General features: G+C 51.6%; 9 protein-coding genes across 9 annotated transcripts; 3 read left to right on the forward strand and 6 right to left on the reverse strand.

The window, feature by feature from the left end:
* Positions 1-25: 25 nt before the first annotated feature.
* BDQ94DRAFT_175860 (polyamine oxidase) lies at positions 26-1915 on the reverse strand (the record flags this gene model as incomplete). The annotated part of the gene is made up of 7 exons (XM_026772574.1): positions 26-353; positions 424-1329; positions 1385-1410; positions 1461-1511; positions 1565-1684; positions 1732-1762; positions 1815-1915. 7 exons carry the CDS (start codon positions 1913-1915, stop codon positions 26-28), a joined length of 1563 nt encoding a protein of 520 aa, XP_026620175.1.
* A 164-nt stretch (positions 1916-2079) lies between these two features.
* Positions 2080-4552, reverse strand: BDQ94DRAFT_185172 (glycosyl hydrolase; the record flags this gene model as incomplete). The annotated part of the gene is made up of 4 exons (XM_026774815.1): positions 2080-2219; positions 2413-2489; positions 2788-2917; positions 2968-4552. The coding sequence occupies 4 exons, from the start codon at positions 4550-4552 to the stop codon at positions 2080-2082; spliced, it is 1932 nt and encodes a 643-aa protein (XP_026620176.1).
* A 436-nt stretch (positions 4553-4988) lies between these two features.
* BDQ94DRAFT_163864 (kinase-like domain-containing protein) lies at positions 4989-6201 on the reverse strand (the record flags this gene model as incomplete). Its single annotated transcript, XM_026769830.1, has 2 exons — positions 4989-5614; positions 5670-6201. 2 exons carry the CDS (start codon positions 6199-6201, stop codon positions 4989-4991), a joined length of 1158 nt encoding a protein of 385 aa, XP_026620177.1.
* A 1424-nt stretch (positions 6202-7625) lies between these two features.
* Positions 7626-8613, forward strand: BDQ94DRAFT_119401 (uncharacterized protein). The gene is made up of 2 exons (XM_026763733.1): positions 7626-8136; positions 8209-8613. The coding sequence occupies exons 1-2, from the start codon at positions 7868-7870 to the stop codon at positions 8516-8518; spliced, it is 579 nt and encodes a 192-aa protein (XP_026620178.1). The 5' UTR covers positions 7626-7867; the 3' UTR covers positions 8519-8613.
* On the reverse strand, positions 8564-11512 carry BDQ94DRAFT_119432 (C2H2-type zinc finger protein). The gene is made up of 6 exons (XM_026763734.1): positions 9538-11512; positions 9350-9490; positions 9228-9304; positions 9150-9177; positions 9038-9100; positions 8564-8990 (listed from the first exon to the last, which is right to left on the reverse strand). The coding sequence occupies exons 1-6, from the start codon at positions 10823-10825 to the stop codon at positions 8890-8892; spliced, it is 1698 nt and encodes a 565-aa protein (XP_026620179.1). The 5' UTR covers positions 10826-11512; the 3' UTR covers positions 8564-8889.
* A 530-nt stretch (positions 11513-12042) lies between these two features.
* Positions 12043-13188, forward strand: BDQ94DRAFT_119518 (uncharacterized protein). The gene is made up of 2 exons (XM_026763739.1): positions 12043-12774; positions 12888-13188. The coding sequence occupies exons 1-2, from the start codon at positions 12514-12516 to the stop codon at positions 13050-13052; spliced, it is 426 nt and encodes a 141-aa protein (XP_026620180.1). The 5' UTR covers positions 12043-12513; the 3' UTR covers positions 13053-13188.
* Positions 13189-13324: 136 nt separating this feature from the next.
* Positions 13325-17114, reverse strand: BDQ94DRAFT_175866 (DEAD/DEAH box RNA helicase; the record flags this gene model as incomplete). Its single annotated transcript, XM_026772575.1, has 5 exons — positions 13325-13599; positions 13650-16058; positions 16113-16524; positions 16595-16897; positions 16971-17114. The coding sequence occupies 5 exons, from the start codon at positions 17112-17114 to the stop codon at positions 13325-13327; spliced, it is 3543 nt and encodes a 1180-aa protein (XP_026620181.1).
* A 361-nt stretch (positions 17115-17475) lies between these two features.
* BDQ94DRAFT_154445 (HMG-box domain-containing protein) lies at positions 17476-19320 on the forward strand. Its single transcript, XM_026768296.1, has 3 exons — positions 17476-18162; positions 18221-18523; positions 18583-19320. The coding sequence occupies exons 1-3, from the start codon at positions 17608-17610 to the stop codon at positions 18685-18687; spliced, it is 963 nt and encodes a 320-aa protein (XP_026620182.1). The 5' UTR covers positions 17476-17607; the 3' UTR covers positions 18688-19320.
* On the reverse strand, positions 19310-19938 carry BDQ94DRAFT_154446 (uncharacterized protein). The gene has a single exon (XM_026768297.1). The coding sequence runs from the start codon at positions 19902-19904 to the stop codon at positions 19686-19688; it is 219 nt and encodes a 72-aa protein (XP_026620183.1). The 5' UTR covers positions 19905-19938; the 3' UTR covers positions 19310-19685.
* Positions 19939-20283: the final 345 nt, after the last annotated feature.

A 20283-nucleotide genomic window follows, 5' to 3' on the forward strand; every position in this document is an offset into this window, starting at 1 on the left:
AACAATATCGCAAGTCAAGGATAGACTAAGCATGTCCAGGCACACCCAAATCTTCATCATAAATATACCAACCATTCTCCGGATTATACACGTCATACGGCGTAACTCCCGTCAGAACAGGGTATCGCTTCTGATCTGGATTCAAAGCGCACTGCTCCGGATCTGGGGCAGTAAGACACCCCACCAGAAACTCGGCCACATGTTTGCCCTCATAGTATCCCCCTTGCACGTAACCAAAGAACTCTTGACTAGTGGCTTCGCCGGCAAAGAAGACACTGTCGACGTTGGCGCGCATATTCTGATGCGCTTGCAGGCTAGTCGAAGGGGGCCAGTAAGAGTAGGATCCGTAAGACCTAAGTCTAGTTAGAGAGCTCCCGCCGCCGCCGACGCTGCTGCTGCTAAGGGTGGTGCTACGCTACATACCAGTCTTCTTGGTCCCATCTTGTATAGGAAATGTCCTTCAGTGTCGAGACGACGCCCTTGCCGTACATATTCTCCAGCACTTGGATGATTTGCGCCGCGGTCTCTTCATTGGACTGCGATTCAATCCGGTAAGCGATCTCTCCGATCACCGTGGCCACGAGGATATTAGACCCCGGGTACAACCCTTCCAGATCCAAGGGCTGGAAGATCGGATAGTTGCCGCGGACATGGGGATCCGCATATAGCAAAAACTGCTTGGAGTCCCAGAAGCTAGTCTCGAATTCGAGAAAGATCTTAATGTACGTGCCCATTTCGAAGCCGGCAATGGCCCGGGTCTTCCAGGCTGGTAGCTCGGGGATAAATCGTACGGCGTCCTTTTTCTGCAAAACACCGACGGAGAAAGTCACAATGGCGTATTTGGCTGTGACGCAGTGGCCATCAGCACTGGTCACGGTGACTGAGTCTGCATCGTGCTTGATTTCGGTGACCTTGGTCCGCAGGCGAAGACGCTCCGGATGTCCTTCGAAGGCGGATTTGACGTCCTCCCACAAGGCGTGAACGTACCCTTGCGGGTCACAGATGAACTCGTCCGAGTGGGAGAAGTAATTGTAGGTTGCGTTGATGGAGATGGTGCCGAACACCTCGGAGCTTACCTCTGGCGGAGCTGCTGCGTCCCAGTCCCAGATAAACCAGTCGGCCAGTTGCGCGGCTGGATCGTTAATGGCTGGGTTCCAGTCCTGAAGCCGAAGGCCAGCGCGGTGTGTCCGGTCTTGGTAATTGCTTTTGAGTATGTCGCCGGCGTCGGCAAATACGAGTTTATTCGCGTTTTCGGCACGCTCGAAGACAGCAGAGTAGTCTGTCGGGCCGGTGTGATCGTACATGGAGTTGTCGTCCTCGTCGGTGGTTCTGACGGGTCAATTAATACCATGGATTCCAAAACTCCTTAAGATGAGGGTCATACACTGTCTTCAACCCCGCCTTTTGGACCTACACTGAGTGGTTAGCAGTGGAAGCAGACCTCACCAAGAAATACGTACCATAGTCCAGATGGGATTAATGTGGCCTTCTGGAGTCCCCGGCCCGTGAACCTATTTGGTCAGCGCGGATCAGCCATTAAAGAAAAGAACCGAGTGACGCATACCCAGTTGGCTCCAGCCTCAACAGTATGCTTGGCAAAAGTGACATTATGAAGCCGGCCGCCAACTCTGTCCTGATATTCGAGCACAACAAAGTCGTTGACATTGTGGTCCGCAAGGGTTTTCTATTGTGGTTAATTTGGTCCGTGAGAACTCGAGGGGAGGATCTTACTGCAGCGGTAAGACCGGCTACTCCTGCTCCCCTGAATGAATGAGTCAATTGTTTGGAGGGTCGTCTTGTTACCAAGAGCTTACAGGATGACAACTTCTGTCTTCTGACAAGTGGACTCAGCAAGGGGCGCAGCATGCGCCGCCAACACTGGCAGTGCCACCGAAGCAGCAGGAGCAATTCTCATAGTGTCGGTTGGCTGAACACCGCTGTCGGGTCTGTATCTTTGGGGCTACGCGTTGGTAGTATGTAGCTCCTTATATGTCTCTTTGAAATGATCCTTCGATCTTACTTCAAGGAAAAGGGATCCGTTTGTATATAAGAGGAATGTGCAAGGAATGCGGGGCGTACCTAACGTTGAGCGACTCTACTTCCTAGGAATCGAGTGCCCAGTATATCCATACCAGACACTAATCCGTAATGATAATCATTGGTGTCAAATGACCGCTGATCATTGTTGGCTTTGCTGGGGGTGCTGAAGCTATTATCAACTGTGACATGTTGACAGCCATCTGAAGAGGCAGGAGATTGAGAAACAGAGAACCAATCCGTGGAGATTTTATAGCCCATGCCGCATCATGTCCTCATCAATGTAGGACAAGTCTATCAATATCCAGTCAACTGTCAGAGACTTCCAAGGGAATGCAAATGTGGGGATAAACCAGCGCACACCCGCGGACATACCAGCACAGGATGCAGTGCCGGGGGTGAACATGCCGGGGTGTCGAAACAGGTATGCATAACCCCCGTTTGCTATGGGACTACCTTTATCAGTAGTCATCGACATGTCATGTCACTCTTCACACATCTTGGACATTCTACAGCAATGGGGTGGAAGGTGTGTGAAAGTTCAGAAGACTACGGATTTTGCAAAGCACATTGGGCAGGTGCCAACCAAACAGAAGGTTCAGCCTACGGACAAATGGTTTTTAGAAATACATTCTTGTGGTCAAACATTATCAATTTATCTACGAGGGGCTGCGAGCACATGAACATGGCGATGTATTCAACGCTCTTCATTCTGTGCAAGTATCCTAGTCTTCCACCGATGCAACAGACCTGGTCCAGCTCGGAACTATACGACCAAAATCAATTTCCTGACCTTGTCCTTGGTATCTCCATCTACTAATATAAGCCGGCGTATACCCAGCGCCTCCGTTCTTCGTGGCATAAGCACCAACAAGCGAGCCTACCAATGTCAACACTGCAACAAATCGATAATATAAGGGACCAACTTACCAGTAAATCGACCAGTGCCACCACTTACAATCCTTGTATCTGCATACCCAATGATCTTCCTCTGACTCGGGCTTCTCGATGGCGCAGCCGCAAAAGCATAAGTTGTGTCGTTGACAGCCTGAATCTCGAACCTGATAGGACCTGTCTGCCACTCCTTTGGAACAGGAACAGTTCGTCCAGGAAGAGGACCGTCGTAATTCCCACGACCTTCAACGCGGAATCTGAATGACAGGTCATTCTGTAGCAACACAATGCCCAGGTCAATATGCTGCTCCTGCGTCAAAAAGACCGTAACCCCTGCTTCCTCATCATCCACCTCGGGATCAAACGAGACATCCACACCATATGTGAACAGCGTATCCGTCTGTCGACGCATAACCAGCGTCAAACCATCATCAGGCTTGAACTCCGCCGTCCCCGTCAGATTATAAAACGACGGAGTCAACCTCAAAGTATTAGGATATCCCTCCGGCGAAACCACAAAATCCTCCGTCCTGGCATACCTCCAATACACAAAATGCGCCGGTATCGCCGACCCGGGAACGAAATCCACCCTATCAGGTTGGTCAATCCAGCCTCCCTCACCAACTGTAATCCCCCTATCCTCTTCCATCAAAGGCCCACTCATCACCCCCCTAACAGGCTGCACAACCGGCCACTCGCCCACCTCCCATCTCGCCGGCGCAAGAACCGTCTCTCTCCCCATGGGATAGTTCTTCCACGCCGGCCCAGATCGCGTACTCAGCGCCACAGCCCACCAATCCCCCATGCTATCCTGAAACAGATCCGCATGCCCAACCGTCTGAAAATACTGCGTCGTATTGCGATTCGTCAGCAGCGGATTCCGCGAATAAGCTTCCCACGGCCCGGTCCGGAACCTAGACCGCGCAATAGTCTCCGAGTGGCCGAGTTCGGTTCCTCCCTCGGCGATCATGAGGTAGTAGTATCCGTCTTTGCGGAACATGTGTGGCCCCTCGGGGCTGGAACCCCCGGTGCCGTTCCAGAGGTTGTGGACTGGGCCGGTAGCCCCGGTAGTGAGGTCGAGGGAGTACTGTTGGATGTGGTTGCCGCTGGAAGAGCCGCTGTTTGCGGATGTGACGTAGACGGTGCCGTCGTCGTCCCAGAAGATATCTGGGTCGATGCCGGTGACGGTGAAGACGAGGGGGTCGGTCCAGGCGGAGTTGTTGTAGGGGTTGGTGGTGGTGAAGAGGAGGCCTTGAATGTCTGAGCCGAGGTAGGTGACGATCAGGTAGAAGGTGCCGTTGTGGTAGCGCAGGGTTGGGGCGTAGATGCCGCCTTGTTGGTCCGTGGTGTTGCGGAGATCGGGGATTTGAGAGGGCCGGTTGAAGGCATTGCTGGCCAATTTCCAGTTCTGGAGGTCTTTACTGGCGTAGATGGGGAGTCCGGGGTAGGCGATGAAGGTGGAGGTGGCGCAGAAGGTGGTGTTTTGCTCCGGGACGTGCGCGCATGTTGGGTCGGAGTGCCAGCCGGGGAGGATGGGGTTGGTGTAGGTTTGATTTGTTGTGGGATAGGAGGATGTAGTGGTTGATAGTAGTGTGGTGATGAGGAGGGTGGAGAGCCACATGGTGAAATGTGGTGAATTTATTTTACTGAAAGTTTAGCATGCTTTAGGGTTTTATAGGCGACTGCTTTAATGAGGGTGTGGGAGCGTGCCATGCGGGTTTAGGCTAAACCAAGTTCTGGGTTAAATGCATCACCAATCTCGTGAGGATGAGTTGGTGAGTCGATCTCTTGGCTTTTCATTAATGGCTGATTTCGCAGATCGACATCCTTGGCTGAAGTGCATTTCGGCTCTACTCAGCCGATGCATGTATATACTCTCTGCTAGTATTAACAGGTCAATGTTACTAGCAAACATTCGATTAAGATTCGCTTATGCCTAAGGGGTATGTATTCTATCGCTAGCAAATGAAACAAATAAAAATTAATAGCACAAGACCAAGGACCAAGGTAGGGTATCAACAGGCATAATTGTTCATGATCGCTTTGAATGAAGGATCCTACAGGAGCTGTGTCGCGGTCAGGCGCTCCTCAGGACAATAGGTAAACATTTTCTTCATGAGAGTGAGCAAATGCTGTCGTTCAGTTGGGTCGGCATCGGGACGGTGATATGAAACGAGAAACTCTAAGCTATCTGGATCGGGCCCCTGACTCTGGTCATACCACGAATCAAGACCTCCAGAGAAGACATAGAGACCCTTCCACTCTTCCGGTAGGGGTCCGAGATTTTTGGTGATAGCACTGAGAATCCCACCCGGATACAAAGTACTGAACGGTGGAATACCAAGATAAAGCTCGGAAAAAAGAATCATATAACTCCACATATCACAGGCAGGGCCTGTTTCTTTTCCATGAAGGCGATCTGGAGAGCAGAAATGCATCGGCGGATAGCCCCGTTGAGTTGCGGACTCACCGACCTTCTTTGCCAGGGCAAAGTCTCCAATATAGAAATCCTCGGTCCGTAGGCTCTCAGGGACCTGAAGGGGTTGGACAAGCTCGCCCCGTTTCCACAGGTCAATGTCATCTATGACTTGCCTCAATGGCCGACCAAGCGCTTTGTGCTTAGCACTCCGGCTAAGATGGTGAAGAGGGGTCATTCCCCACATACAGTTCCTATCATTCAAGTCTATGGTTTTCTCCGTTAGATTCAGATAAGGGAAGGGAAGAGTAGCATTACTCACCACGATGCACAATGCCAGCTTGATGTAGCTTCTCTAGAGCCTCCAACAATTTTCGGGCAGCGGGCATGCGAGCGGTTGGAGGCATTTTCAACAGGAGAACCCGGTCAACGCATGGGCCCATCAAGGGAAATACTAAGACTTGATGATGATCATTGTCTCTGGGGAGAATGAAAGCATCGAGATATGTCACCAGAGACGAGGTATCCTGCACATGCTGAATGATCTCGTTCTGCATACGAATTTCGTTCTCTGCCCACTCCCCCAAGGCCATGACCTTGAGGGCAACGTCCTTCCTTTGCAGAAGGTCATGGGCCATCCATACAGTTGACCCGCCACCAAAGCCAATCTTGTGTTCAATAAGATATCTCCCGTTAAGCACTTCTCCAAGACAGATAGGATAGAAGACTCTCGAAGTAGATTCTGGATCATATCTATCGCATGGTTCCACCACCATTTCGAGGTCACACTCATCATCCCAATTGCGCACAAAGTCGCCAAAGGCATTGTCAGGGAGGGTTTGAATGGCGGCCATTTCAACACCATGACTATGAGTCAGATAAATCAAAGAAGAAAATTCTGGAGAACAAATGAATGGTGAGCTGTATGTCATGGTGATGTCGGAAGCTGAAAAGTGTTGGAAGGTTTACAAAAGCTGGACAATATACTGAGCCGCATGCTGTGCCAGTTGCTGTGCCACAAGAAGCGCCCGATTTTATACCAACAGTGCACATTAGTATTACTTCACTGCCACACAGGGCGCATTTTATCAGATACATCATGATAGGTTGCATGATTGTCTCCGCTGATTTCCCAGGATTCTTTCACGTAGAGTGGTGATCAGGATGTCAGACTTTGGTTGGCTGCTCTAGACACGGACAATCCTACAAGTATTCATTGTGACTAAAGGGATAACATACCTGGTATCAGTGATCATTCACAGTCACATGTGCTGCATTTTCATCGACAAGAGTGCGTGTCTTGGGTTGTAGACTTTGTTGAGCTGCAATACGAAGTATTCCCATTACCTGTTAAATCCTTGCCGGCTTCATCCAGGCAGTTCGTCATGAAAGAACTATATCAACCAGAAAATTCCGTCGAAATTCGGTTATTGCCGACAGGAAGTTGACAACTAGCAATGTCCCCTTCTATTTATAAGGGTCAAGAGAGAATCTATTTGGGGGAAGCGGCAGCCACCTTCAATAGCCTGCTTTGACTACTACTATTCAAGTCTCATGGTATTGTTGTACTGCTGAAAACATTTCCTTATTCCCATTGGAAATCCACCCATACATCGAAGTCACATATCTATCACCTATTAATTCACATCTCAATTCACGCATTCTCAGTCACGTCTTCAACCGAATCAAATCTATATAAAGCCAGCTCTCCCCGAGCCAATTCTCCTACAACGGAATGGTAAACGGACAACAACATCATCTGGACTCTTGGAGAGCATATATCATTTCAATTAAATCTATATGAGATCCTACGCAAATTCAACCTCAAAGAACTATTGAGAATATTCTTTACGAGGAACCTCACACATTTGAATCTACCATCCTTGCTTTCCATATATCATGCTGTCATTATGACTGCACTACGGCATTTCTACATACGAAGAAGAGTATAAGGCTGTTTATATTCCTTTCTATTCGAAAGGGATAAAAGAGAGCGGAACGATATCTCACGTCACGCCATTGAACGAATTGGTGCGATTGAAAGCCAAGCAGCGGGTTTCAACAACTGAATATGGAGATAAAATTGGAGCTCTCCAATTTGAAACGTAACCATGATAGAGAGCTCCAAAAAGGCAATAATAAGGAAGCTGGCAGAGATCCTAGGTCGAGGAAGTGCTATAATCAATCAATCACCAGGATAGATTAGTAGTAGTATTCAGGCCATGCCACGCTGAATCACTGGCTAACCAAAAGTTCAATTAGAAGAAGTCAAGCCCTTCAAGTAATGGCAAAACTGAGTATTATTACTACCATTTAAGATGTTCATAGTAGAAGACACGTCAACTAGCCTAAGACATGTATGTATCACGCAACTTCTTCTAACAGTAAGGGCATAGTTACATACCCCGGTTAGTCAGCACGGTCCATCCCCAACCGACGTCATCCCATCATTCCGACCATCACCACCATCCATCCTATCTATCCATTTACCAACAATCCCATCTCCAATTCAAACTCAAAATGTCTCTCCGGACTCCCCTCCGTGGGCTGCACCTCTCCCGCTCGTTACCCAAGCCCTCAATCCCTCGCCCCCTCTCACTCCGCACCCTATCCACCACCACAACGTCCGCTCGACTCCGACTCATCACCAACCCCATCACCTCCGCACCCCGACTCATCACCACAACACCAACAACAAACCCACCCACCTACATCTCCACCCTCAAAAACACATACTCAACATCCTCCAAACCCCCCGCCGACCAAATCATCGACGAACTCCAAGAACTGTCCGTCTATACCCTCCCCTCCCCTCTACCCAATCGTCATCATACAAACTAACAATCCCGGTAAACGCGCAGCTACGAAGTCGCCAAAGACGAATTCGAGATCGCGACGGAAAGCACCGACTCAGCGACCATCTATGCGGCCTCTGACCGAGAGTCGGCGCGTGATGCCCTCAACGAGCTAATCGCCGTGTATACGGTGTATACAAGGGATATGTCGTTTGTGAGCCATTCGCCGCAGGGACAGGTGGATGTGGATACGGGGTTGGATCCGGGGAGTATTGGGGATGAGGTGCGCGAGCAGGTGAGGAAGAGGGTGGGGACGAGGGTTAGGGAGATTGTGGGGGCTGTGGAGAATTTAGAAGAACGGGCTTCTGCTGAATAAATGATGATATATTTAAGTTTAATCTTTGGGGGGAGGAGATGGGGGACGTGGGGGTATGTGTATGATAGTTATGGAATCTAGTGTTGGAATGAGGGATTTCAGGTGGTAGTAGTGAATATGTCATTAGATGTGTAGTAGGTAGAGGCTGTTTGTTCAACTCGTGTCGGATATATACTAGTAAGCAGTAGGTATGTGTCGTCCACTCATAATGATCCATTTTCAATTAACCAGTCATCAATCACTCGCTCATTCAGTGTCCTGTTTCGCCGTCGTACTCCGTTTTATATCCAATCCCATCCGGTATCAGAAATCACGTATGTATGTATATTCCCTTCCCGTTGATCTGCGCCTGGTATCTGTCTGTGCTGCTCTCACGCCACTTCGGCGAAGGCAAGTCCGAAGTCATCCGGCATCGGAGTACCTAGTGAGATGTCTTCTTTGTGCGTGGTTCTTAAATGTCGTTTAAGTTGGTCTGGGTTGTTAGCATATTCGTCATACTGCAAGGGAGGTAAAGCTTACCGTGTCGCGTGAAGCTCTTGGTGCATCCGGCGTGGTGGCACTTGTGTCGGCGCTCGCCGTGTGCTAGTCCAGTTAGTATATATTACATGCATAGCTTGGCGAAGTTACATACTCAATCGGTGGCTGGACATGTTTGATGACTGAATCTGTTAGCTTGATTTCTCCCGTTCTGGTTGGCTGCTGTACTTACGTCGCCAGTCTGGAAGTTACACCCCGGGTACGTGCATTTGAAGGGCTTCTCGCCCGTGTGCGTCCGCGAATGCGTTTCTATCTTGTCAGTGTCTATTCATCTAAAAGATGCTTTGCACATACTCAGCTCGCTGCTGTCGGTAAACGACTTCCCGCACTCCGAACACTTGTACGGCTTCTCGCCTCGGTGGCTCCGCTCGTGCCGCTCCAAGGTTGCCTGTCGCGCAAACATCTTCCCGCAAACTGAGCATTTGAAGTTTTTGTCTATATTGTCAGCATTCGTCCTAGAAGTTTCCGGGGCGTGCACTTACAATTACTGTGGGTCAAGAAATGCCCCTGCAGCTTCGACTTTTGCGAAAACGGCTCGTCCGGCCGATGACACCCTTCCCAGCAGCAGTAATATCCCGTACCCTTGGCGCCATCTACGGTCGCCATGTGGCTTGCCACCAGATGTTCCTGCAGACCGCATGCATCCGCGAAAGTGGCGCCGCAGGGGAGCTGAGTCCCGTCAGCCTTCGATATCCACCGGCAGATGAATACCTCGGTATCGGGGACATATTCCGGACTGGTCAAGACGGACGACGTACCCCCTTCCAGCGGGGGTGGCGTCTCGCCCGGACTCAATTGCGAGCTCACGCTGGACCGCGAATGGCGGGAGTACGGCGAGTAGGGAGAATAGGAATGGACATGGTGTCCGTGTGTGCGACACCGATGAACATGCGTGCGGCATGGCTTCCAGTTATTGGTTGGCTTCTGCGTCGGAGCTGGGCTCTTCACTTCGTTCGGCGGGTGGTGGTGGTGGGGATGGTGAGGGATGTGGAAGCAGGTGAACGAGTTCGAGGCCGCATCATCGGCAGGTTTGCCCTGATCAGGGCAGTTCTGCACTTCGTGGACGTGGAACTGATGGCACGCAGACAGGTCAGGGCACATCATGTGGAATACATCCGCCGGGTTGACAGCATTCTGCAGAGGTAACCACGGATTTGCTGCATGGTGAGCATCCTTGGATATATCATGACAGTGAAAATGCTGATGACTGTGGGAGTGACAGTGGGATGCAGGTGCATAAGGAGTGAAGAATGCATCACTCGTCGGTGCAGAGGGTACCATGCCCGTAGGTTGCGTCATGGTCTTGGGTTGCTCCACCTGCGACTGTGGCATGGTGGTCGGGGATAGTAGGTCGCTGGTGTCGAGGTTAAGAGGTGTTCCCAACCCTAGCAGCGACTCCAAACTGTGTTCGCCATCTATGTTGGTGCCAGTGCCGAAGCAGTGTTCATCAAAGCAGACCGGGTCGGTGTTCTCGCAATGATCCTCGTCGCAGTGCGAGACTGAGCATACTGCAGCATCACCGCAGTCGACGAAGCCGTCACAGACGGAGGGACAGGTGATTGAACAGTCGTCAACATCACAGCAGTCCTCCTCGACATTGCAGTCGTCATCCCCATTGCAAGGCGGTGCTGGGGTGTGATGTACCTGGTCGGAGCAATTCCATTGGACTGACTGCGCCTCCGAAGCATCTTCTGCCTCCTTTCCATCCAGATGGAATGCCTCCCAGTGGCATTCAAGACAGAAATCGTCTTTCTTCGTGTGAGAAGCCATGGTGTCGATTGACGATCGACAGGCTTGAGATGATAGACAGAGAGTCCCCAGTCAATCGCGAGGCTGAAGCAACAGTCACACTGGAGAGGGGATGATGAACGGAGCAAACCGCCAGAGGAGCTGTGAGGCGGGGGGGACAGGAATAGGATGATCTGGGGTGTGTCTGTCTTTGTCTGACGCAGAGCACGCAAGTGGCAAGTTAGCTTGCCCTCCACACCACGCGAACGGGAAGAGAGACACTCTTACCAATGAAAACAAATTGCAATCAAGGTAGGCAATGCAGAGATCGTCCAACGGGAAGGCTAGAAGGCCAGTGGTGCGACTGGACTATGCGCAGAGATCACCAAGAATGAAGAACAGCCGATAGGAACGTCGGAGAGAGAAAAGACAGACCGCCTGCAAGCGATGGGATGAGGACCTTGGGGGCCAGCATGAGAGGCGGGTGACAGGCGATGGTGGGCGAACAGGATAGTTCAGAGGTAGTATGGAACAGGGAGCGAGTAGGAGTTGGTAGAGAGAGCGCGAGAGTGGAGTTGGTGGTGATGGAGGAGGAGGAGAGGATACTGAGAATACACCACCGCAGTAGGGCTCTTTTTCGGTAAGGTTACCGTCGCGATACGCAGATCTCAATCGGTAATTTGGGGACCTTGGGGACGAGGACCTTGGGGGATGGCGTCATTAGTCTGTGGTCGCCGCAGCGAATGATACTCCTCCCAATGTCAGAAATTTTTTCTGTATATTCATCAGTTACTTTCGTCTTTTTTCCCGCAATCCTTTTTCTCTTAAGAACGACCCTTTAAAAAGGAATATTCAGGGACTGTGCTTCTACCCTGAAGTTCGATCCATCGAGGATAAAGGGTGGGAACCTTGGGGCCAGGCGGAGAAAATTCTGGCCGGATTCTGCCCGCAATACAGTTGCCGCCTTGGGTGAGAAAGTGGGACAGCATCCAGAACCATCAATGAAGGAGAACCAATGATGCCTCCTGCATTCGTGTGTTTGAGGTTGATTCTGTTTTGACTGATCCAAATACCGTCGGTACACCATTTAGGAAGGACTCGATATCTATACTGTCTTATCAAATATTAGTGATTGTGCATAAACCATGCCAGTTACAGCAATACCTGTAAATAAGCTGAATAACATCACCTGACTGGCGTTACTGCAGCAAAGTTCCACCACCACAACCTTGTCTGGCCATTCTTGAATTTTGACTTTGAGTCATTGATGCGAATCCAAACGATTGAAATATCTCATTAACCGTCCATATATCCCTGAAACAAGCCAAAAAATCCTCAAATAAAACCAACAAAAACTCATCGGTAGATAGTTAAACCCCTCCCCCTCACTGGCCGCAGTCCCCATTCTCCATGTGCCAATTAACATTACCGACTAACGGATACGCTACCCACGTGCCCGCCGCCTCCGGATCGGATCCTCCGCGTCACTATCACTATCATCATCACCTATCAACTCACTATCGTCCCCATACTATCCACCATCCAACACAACCTCTACTCATCTCCTATCCATTATCTACACTCAATACCATTCATCCTTAACGATAGATTAACCCATCCACACCAACCCACCAATCACCCCATCTATCCTCAAGTCCACTCCATCCACCATCCAAACCTTCCCCGCACGAACCCACTACCACCCAACAACCAACCAGGAACATAACAAGATGGGCAACATCTGCTCCAAATCCAAAAACCAACCCGACGCCTTCTCCTCCCCCGGCCGTGTTCTCGGCTCCGCCCCGAACAACACAGCAAAAGATTCCTCCGCCCCGCGCGCCCCGCTCCCATCTAACGCCAAACCCGCCTCTAACTGGGGTTCTGGACCCTCCGGACGGACATTAGGGTCGGGGAATACTGCTGCTGCTGCTGCTGGGGAAGGGAATGCGACTGCAGATGCGAGGACGAATGCCGCGTTGGCGGCGCAGGTGTGTATTCCTTATCTTCCCCTCTCCTTCCCTTGATACTGAATGAATGCTTTTGTGTTTGTGTTTGTCTATGATGGATGGAGAGCTGGGCTAATGTTCAACGATTGGAATAGAAACGAGCCGAGTCCGCATCCGCAACTGGGAGCAAAGGAAAGCTGGGCACCAAGCTAGCAGCGCAGAAGGCGCAGACGCAGAATCAGACGCTGAATGAAGCTAGTCGGGATGAGGTGGCTGCCAGGGAGGCGGATGGGGCGGCGGAGGCGAGGAGGTGGCAGTAGAATTTTGATCTCTTCTACTACTATGTATCTGTACGTGGGTGGGGGCTTGTTGTTTTAGTTGCGTGGTGTTGATTTATTTATGGTTGTATGAGTGAGCGGTTTAGCGGGATTTATTCCTATTTCTTGCAGTTTGTTACAACTTGTGGTTACTGTTGATACCATAGCAGCCTAGCTTATCTTAGCTTTGTTTTCTTTATTTCATGTCTACATAGAATAATCATCTGGACGTGGAATGCTTATCGATAATATGCCTCTATGGTACAGCAATATACTTAAACCACGTTGTAGCGACCTCCCACGGGTGCCCGCGCGTCGCTATCCGCCGCCGCGATGGTGCCCTCCTTCAGCAGTCGCATCAATTCGCGCATGGCGTTTGTCACGGCCAGCTCCGTCTCTCCTTCAACAAGAATATACAACTTGGGGTTCTCGCCGGGTCCAGGCACCTTGCCCGTAGGATAGAAGCTGCCCTTTGTAGTGATGGATGTACCCGTGGCCTCCAAGATCTTGGCCACGTTGGTGCGGTTGGTGACGGCCCACCGAGCCTTTTCTGTAGGGACATTAGTATCCGACAATCAATATAATAGGTGGTGGACTTACGAGGAAAGTCGTTGATTTCCAAGGTGGCGTGGAACGCGCCTGCATCGGGCCCGCGGTTGTCGATGGGCACTCCAGATCTCATCACTCCTGCGCGGCTCAAGCGCGCGTGGATATCCGCAACGGCTGAGCCCACCTTATCCAGTGGGTTCTTGGACGTGCTGTTCGGATCCTTCTCCGTCTTGTGCACGGTGATCTTGCCATCAAGATCAATGCCCTTTGGTACACCAGGCAGGGATGGAGCTGCCGTAGATTGCACAGACGAGATAGCCTTGTTGAACCGCTCCTCGGCTTGCTCATTCTTCTCTTCCTTTTCTTCCTCATCTTCGCCCTCTTCGCCAGTCTTGTACGTACGCCGTTCACGCATACGAGCAGCATCACGCTCCTGGTCCAGACGCTCCAGACCCTTTCCACCGAATCCAGAGGCACTGGCCTTCTCCTTGCCAGCCTTGACCTTTTCCAAGAAAGCGTCGACCAGTTTCTGTACCGGCTCTGGCACCTTTTGTCCACTCTGTTTCAATGCCTTGGCGATGTCGACGGAGTAGCGCTCTTGGTCCTCCGTGAGGAAAGTGACCGCTGTTCCGGTATTACCGGCACGTCCCGTACGTCCTGCGCGGTGAACATAATCCTCCAAGTGGTTGGGTGCATCGTAGTTCACGACGAGCTTCAGTTGCTTCACATCCAGTCCACGAGCGGCAACAGACGTGGCTATCAACACAGGGAAGATACCAGCCTTGAAATCCTCAATGGTCGAGTCACGGTCAATCTGATCTTTGCCTCCGTGGATGGACATGCATGGGTAGCCCTTGCGCATGAGCTCACGAAGCAGTGCATCAGCAGCTTCCTGACGATCAACGAAAATGAGAGCACGTGCGTCCTCATTCTCGTCGCTCGAATACAGGTTACCCAGGAGTTCCAGCAAACGCACAAATTTCTGGTCATCATTGCGCACTTCAACGATCTGCGTGATCTCGGGAGCCACGACACTCTTGCCACCAACCACAATTTCAATCGGTTTCGTCAGGGTCTTGCGAGCCAGCGCTTCCATATTCCGAGGGAAAGTAGCCGAGAAAAGCACCGTCTGCCGGTCAGGGCGAATGTTGGCCATGATTTTCATCACCTGCGGCTCGAAGCCCATGTCGAACATCCGGTCCGCCTCATCAAGGACCACATAAGTGACCCGGCGTAGATTAGTGACTCTACCGGCGTTTGCTGCCAGAAGGTCGATCATTCGGCCCGGTGTGCAGACAATGATCTCGGCACCACGCTTCAAATCAGCAATTTGATCTTTGATGGGCGCGCCGCCATAAGCACAAACGGCTCGGAGGTTCAAAGCCTTGAGGAATGGCTTGCAGTCCTTATGAATCTGCGTCGCCAGTTCACGAGTAGGCGTCATGATCAAACCAACGGGACCTTCCATGTTGTCCAGCGGCCGTTGATCCTTGATGTGTCGGAACATGGGAATTAAGAAGGCGATTGTTTTACCAGATCCCGTCTTAGCCACACCGATCACATCACGCCCAGACATAATCGCAGGAATGGCCTGAGCCTGGATCGAGGTAGTCTTCTCGTATCCCAACTTGTCGATCACATCCAGGGTCTGCACTCCCAACCCACATTGAGACCATTTCTGGACTGGCTTGGGAACGTCAACACCGCGAACTTTAATGCCGTCGAGTTCCAGACGCAGACTTGCCGCCTCTTCATCCGACATTTGTGCCAAATCAGACGGCTCCGTGTAGAACTTCTTCCGGAAGGTTTCATATTCAACCTTCTTGTGGTCGACAGCTGGAATATCCTTCTTCTTCTTGGCCTTGTTCGCAATGGCGAGGAAGTCATCTGCATCCCCGTCCCCGACGGCAGTCATATCAATGTCATGCTCATCACCGAACAAAGCCTCAGGCTGCTGCTCTTTGGTCCTCGAAAATTTGGCGCCGACCTTTTTCTTTGGAGGTGCCGACTCGGCAAGCTCTGACATAAACGCATCCAAAGGATCGATTTCCTCCTCTTCTTGAGCATCGACCTCCATGTTGTCGGCGGCCTCTTGACTAGGAGCGTCTCCCATTACGGTGTCATTCGATTCGGCACCATTGGATTGGGCTTTTATAGCTTCGCTCTGCAAGCGCTCTTCCCGTCTCTCCGCCGCTGCTCGTGCCGCCGCCGCCGCCTCTTCCTCTGTGCCACCGTCTTGCATGTCGACATCGTCTTCGTCCTCATCAGCGGCACCATCTGCAGTTCCATTGACATCCTTCGCGTCTTCTAAGGGAGGGGTAGGTAGCCTTTCTAACTTCCTGCGTGTCGACTCTTCCTCTCCGAATCCTAAAGTCTTGGTAGCCGTGGACTTTTCGGTATCTGCCGCTTGCTTGGTACCTAAGCCAAAACCACCAACGTTGCCTTTCGCCTTCAAGGTAGCTGTGAACGAATCAGTACATATTAAAATAGCCTTATTCAGAAGGAACCACATACCTGAGGCACTTGTAGTAGACTTGGGCTTGACCTGAGAGGGGATGGTAGTAACTGGCTTGACAGATGGCGGGACGGCAACATCATTGCCCAGCACCGCCGGGGGCGCGGGTGTAGAAGAAGCACTCTTTGCAATCGCCTTTGGATCAAACTTCCCAGTATATGTACCGGGAGTAGCATCAACGCCTGGTGTTGCAGGAGATTGGGGAGAACTGACAGCCGGTGACAAACCAGACTTGCGATCGATCTCTTCTAAGATACTTCTCGCTCCGCCAGCTGCTGCAGCTTCTCGCTGTTTCCGTTCCTTCTCAGCGGCCTGTTTTTGCTTCCATGCTTCCAGCTTGGCGAGTCTCTCCGCCCTCTTTTCGTCCTCTGTCGGGGCCGCGGTGGCTGCTGGTGTTGACGGCTTCGAAGTCTATAGTCCATGTTAGATGCGTTCGACCAATGCGACAGAAAAAGCAACGCGAAATTGGCTCAGAGCTTACCTCACGAGACCTAGGAGCATCCTTAGCCCGATCCCGGCTATCGTCCCGTCTAGACTTGTACTTCAAGTCAGCAGAATCATCTGTCCGCCTTCGAGCCCTGTCGCGGGAATCTTCTCGCCTGCTTCGATAGTCCCTATCGCGGCTTCGTCGACGGTAATCGTCGCGCTCCCGAGAGCGTCGTCGATCGCGAGAGCGTTCTCTGCGACCGGGTCGATATGAATCTTCGTCGCGTCTGTCTAGCGAGCGGTCACGTCTCCGGAAAGCATCACGGTCGCGATCGCGTTCGCGTTCACGGTATCGTCTCTGTAGCCAGGCGAGAGAAATTGTTAGAGCTGCCTACATGACATCAGAGGGAAAGGAATGAGCTTCTGCGTACCTCAGGACTGCGCGATCGGCGATAACTCCTGCCATCGTCTCGCCGGCTCCTCTCATAGCGATCATCGTCTCTGCGATTCCGTCTGGATGAGGAATACGTGCTGCCTACAGGTGATGGTGAGCGAGTATCCCCGTGGCGAGCCATTGTTGCAGGCCAACGATGAGTGAGTATTACTGAGACTCAAGAAAAAGCTCGAGCACGTGGACAGGATACTAAAGTGAGTTTTACCCTTCCATTCAAATTATGAGAAACAGTTTAGTTATTTTCTTCGAAAACCAGGCAGTGCCGACAGGACCCCGGTGGCGAGAACAGCTCAAGGTGTGGTCGAAGTGATGGTGTCCGACGGTCTGTTCTCTCCCAAACTAAAGAGGCTTTCGCGCCTCAGGCGGCGAGTGAGCCCACTTATCAAGCACGTGATTGATACCGATATCAGTAATGCTCACGTGAGAGCTTCATTACCCGATTCGGTATCTCCCAAACGACTGAGCTACGCGACCCCAACCTCCCCGGTTTCGTCACTGACAGGCATCCTGCACAAGGGCGAATCCTTCGACAGATCGTTGTTTGGCCGCTTAGCATACTCCTCTCTACGTATCACTCCCGTCCCTCGTTTACGCGACTACCATTGTTCAGGGCCATGCCTTTGAACCTAGTTCGGTGCGGAGGGGGTGTTCTCCAACACCTCCAGCTTAGCGAGGCCTTCTCTCGTCCGGTCCGCCAGGCCATCTCCCAGAGCCATGTTAGGCGCATGTCCCTCGCCGCTCTGAGTCGCTTCTCGACCCCCAATGTCAGATATGCGCCTCTTTCCGCTGCACTCTCCGGACACCTGACCAGCAGCTATGCGACTGCGGCTTCCCCCAAGGGGCGCGCCGGCACCAAATCCTCTTCCACCAAGACGACGAAGTCTACCAAGTCCACCAAGACTACCAAGAAGCCTCGGGCAAAGAAGGAACTCACTGAAGAGCAGAAGGCGGCCAAGAAGGAAGCTAAGGAGAAGAGCGACCTGAGGCAGCTTGTTAAGCAGCTGAAGGCCGCCTCCCTTACGCCGCCCAAGAGGCTCACCAACCACTTCACCCTGACCATGCTCAGCAAGCTTGAAGAGGTCAAGAAGGAAGGAAAGGGATTGAAGGGCAAGGAGGCATTCAAGGAGGCCGCCGAACGTGCCAAGAACATTAGTGAAGCTGAGCGCGAGGTTCGTTGTTCCCTTCCAGAGACATGAGACGTTCCATGATACTGACGTCTGCTTACAGCAATTTGTCGCTACTGCTGCTACCAACAAGGAAGCCTACGAGAAGGAATACAAGGAGTGGCTCGACTCGCACAGTCCCCTGGAGATCAAGCAAGCCAATGACGCCAGGCGAAGACTTGCCCAGATTCAGAACAAGAAGTTCTTCCCTCTTCATGACCCTCGCCTGGTCAAGCGCTCTAAGATCGCGTATCTGTTTTACGCCGAGGAACGCCATCAGGCTGGCGACCTAAAGTACATGCCCATCCCCGAACGTGGTGTGCGAATTGCGGAAGAATGGCGAGGCATGACCGCTGCAGAGAAACAGGTATGCACGATGCGCCTCTCCCGGACTGTTGTCAGTAGGAATGCTAATGCAGCGAGCAGAAATACGTGCGACTTCAAGAAGTCGATGCCGAACGGTACGCCCGGGAATACAAGGTCGTTTATGGCGAGGATCCCCCCTATGTGGGAAAGAACGCGACGAAATGAGCACCATGAATGAGCATCGTGGCATGACTGTCAGGTAATGAGGTGGGACAATTGTTTTAATACCAGGAAGGTCAACTGTGTATCAAGATTCTTCGGGCGGGTCCTCGTGATAATGGTGTGTCGTTTGCCCACTCAGTCTCAGCTGCTTGCCTTCCATGTTTTCGTGCACCTCCTGTATTCTCCATTTGTAATGTGACTTCGGGGAAATGTACCCTACGAAAGAAAAATCCTCCCATATTGTTCAGATGCCATAGGGAGAATGGGATGTTTGGCTGGGCCCAACAAAAGCCTCATAGTTGCGATGCTGTGACGTATCCGAACCACGTGCCCGAGCCCGAGTCATAGCCAACCATCCACAACATTCTGAGAGCTGAGACATTTCTATTCCTCTGGATGTGTCGTTTTGGACGGGTAAATGCTTGGTCAAACTGCATGTTGCTCGTGCGCAGCCTGGGATCTTCGAATCTAGACCAACGCCATCTCCCTCCAAATGATGACCGGTGAAGGGTTTATCGAGTCAATTAAGAAGTCGTCGTAAGAGAACTACTTACTGCATGCTGCTTATCCAACGACATACGATAGATGCACGCACATCTCCGGGTGTTGGGCATAAAAGATTGTATCCATGTGGTGGGTACGCACGCCCTGGATGATGCAGCGGTCCGACGGACATATGAGTCATTGTCAACAAGTCGTACCTGACTTGCCCTCCAGGGCCCCGTAACACCCTGCTCTCCCTCAACTGCATTGTATGCGGGCTGGCCCGTTCTTGCCGGGGTGTTTCATTTTAAAAGGGCGATCTAGCGCTTCGAGCTAGGAATGTCCCATTTTGGATACATGCAGAGACCAGACAGGGGGGCCTATGATGAATAGTATCAACATATTCATTCGAGTCAACTCCTCAAGCAGTAACAGCCTGTAGATAGCAGCAAGTGGCTCTAGATTCAGCGTGCATTACTGCATATGCTTTCCGGCGGGGCACGGGAAACACCCAGGGTCTAGAGAATGCACGCGATGCAGCGATTGCGGACGTCGGAGATTCTCAACAGGATGGACAACTGTACAGCACTCGGACGATTAATGGGGAGGAGACATTCAGGCGGAGCTGATGGATGTACATAGTGGTGTATCAGGACTAGCCTGGCCGGACCAACTGCGACGGTGTCAAAGAGCCCCGACGAAGGGGAGCTCCGAATGGCCAGTGGTTGGGTCTCCATTGCGCAGAACGGGATCTCATAGGCTGGCGGAGGGGTCTTTGCCTTCGATGCGGTGAAGAAAAGGCCACCGCATCCACCCAAGAATGGGGTGGTGGTTTTGATTTTTCTGACATCCGAGTTTCTCGCCGAATTTAGAACGAGAGGGGGGCCATTTTGGCTGGCTGCCTAAGAATGAGGACTGGACGGGTTTTCTGGATTTCCGCATGATGATGATGATGAATGCATGTCGGACCAATGTTGGGAAATTGTGCTGTTGCTGTTGCATAGATCTGGAGGCACGTGCGGTGGTGGATCGAAGAGGTGCGAGGCTCAGATGGAGGAGGATCAATGAATGAATTTTCATTATACTACAGACAGCATCTGATATGTTCGACATGCG

This window comes from Aspergillus welwitschiae, assembly GCF_003344945.1.
Source record: "Aspergillus welwitschiae strain CBS 139.54b unplaced genomic scaffold BDQ94scaffold_67, whole genome shotgun sequence".
Taxonomy (NCBI): domain Eukaryota; kingdom Fungi; phylum Ascomycota; class Eurotiomycetes; order Eurotiales; family Aspergillaceae; genus Aspergillus; species Aspergillus welwitschiae.

What these genes read in the sequence shown, in the direction of transcription:
- BDQ94DRAFT_119401 (XM_026763733.1), top strand. Translation starts at nt 7,868, where the DNA reads ATGTCTCTCCGGACTCCCCTCCGTGGGCTGCACCTCTCCCGCTCGTTA. An exon ending in ATCGACGAACTCCAAGAACT is followed by an intron (nt 8,137 to 8,208) that starts GTCCGTCTATAC and finishes GTAAACGCGCAG; the next exon opens with CTACGAAGTCGCCAAAGACG.
- BDQ94DRAFT_119432 (XM_026763734.1), bottom strand. Translation starts at nt 10,825, where the DNA reads ATGGCTTCTCACACGAAGAAAGACGATTTCTGTCTTGAATGCCACTGG. An exon ending in TTTCTTGACCCACAGTAATT is followed by an intron (nt 9,491 to 9,537) that starts GTAAGTGCACGC and finishes CTGACAATATAG; the next exon opens with ACAAAAACTTCAAATGCTCA. An exon ending in GTAACTTCCAGACTGGCGAC is followed by an intron (nt 9,178 to 9,227) that starts GTAAGTACAGCA and finishes TAACAGATTCAG; the next exon opens with TCATCAAACATGTCCAGCCA.
- BDQ94DRAFT_119518 (XM_026763739.1), top strand. Translation starts at nt 12,514, where the DNA reads ATGGGCAACATCTGCTCCAAATCCAAAAACCAACCCGACGCCTTCTCC. An exon ending in ATGCCGCGTTGGCGGCGCAG is followed by an intron (nt 12,775 to 12,887) that starts GTGTGTATTCCT and finishes CGATTGGAATAG; the next exon opens with AAACGAGCCGAGTCCGCATC.
- BDQ94DRAFT_154445 (XM_026768296.1), top strand. Translation starts at nt 17,608, where the DNA reads ATGCCTTTGAACCTAGTTCGGTGCGGAGGGGGTGTTCTCCAACACCTC. An exon ending in TTAGTGAAGCTGAGCGCGAG is followed by an intron (nt 18,163 to 18,220) that starts GTTCGTTGTTCC and finishes GTCTGCTTACAG; the next exon opens with CAATTTGTCGCTACTGCTGC. An exon ending in TGACCGCTGCAGAGAAACAG is followed by an intron (nt 18,524 to 18,582) that starts GTATGCACGATG and finishes TGCAGCGAGCAG; the next exon opens with AAATACGTGCGACTTCAAGA.
- BDQ94DRAFT_154446 (XM_026768297.1), bottom strand. Translation starts at nt 19,904, where the DNA reads ATGGAGACCCAACCACTGGCCATTCGGAGCTCCCCTTCGTCGGGGCTC.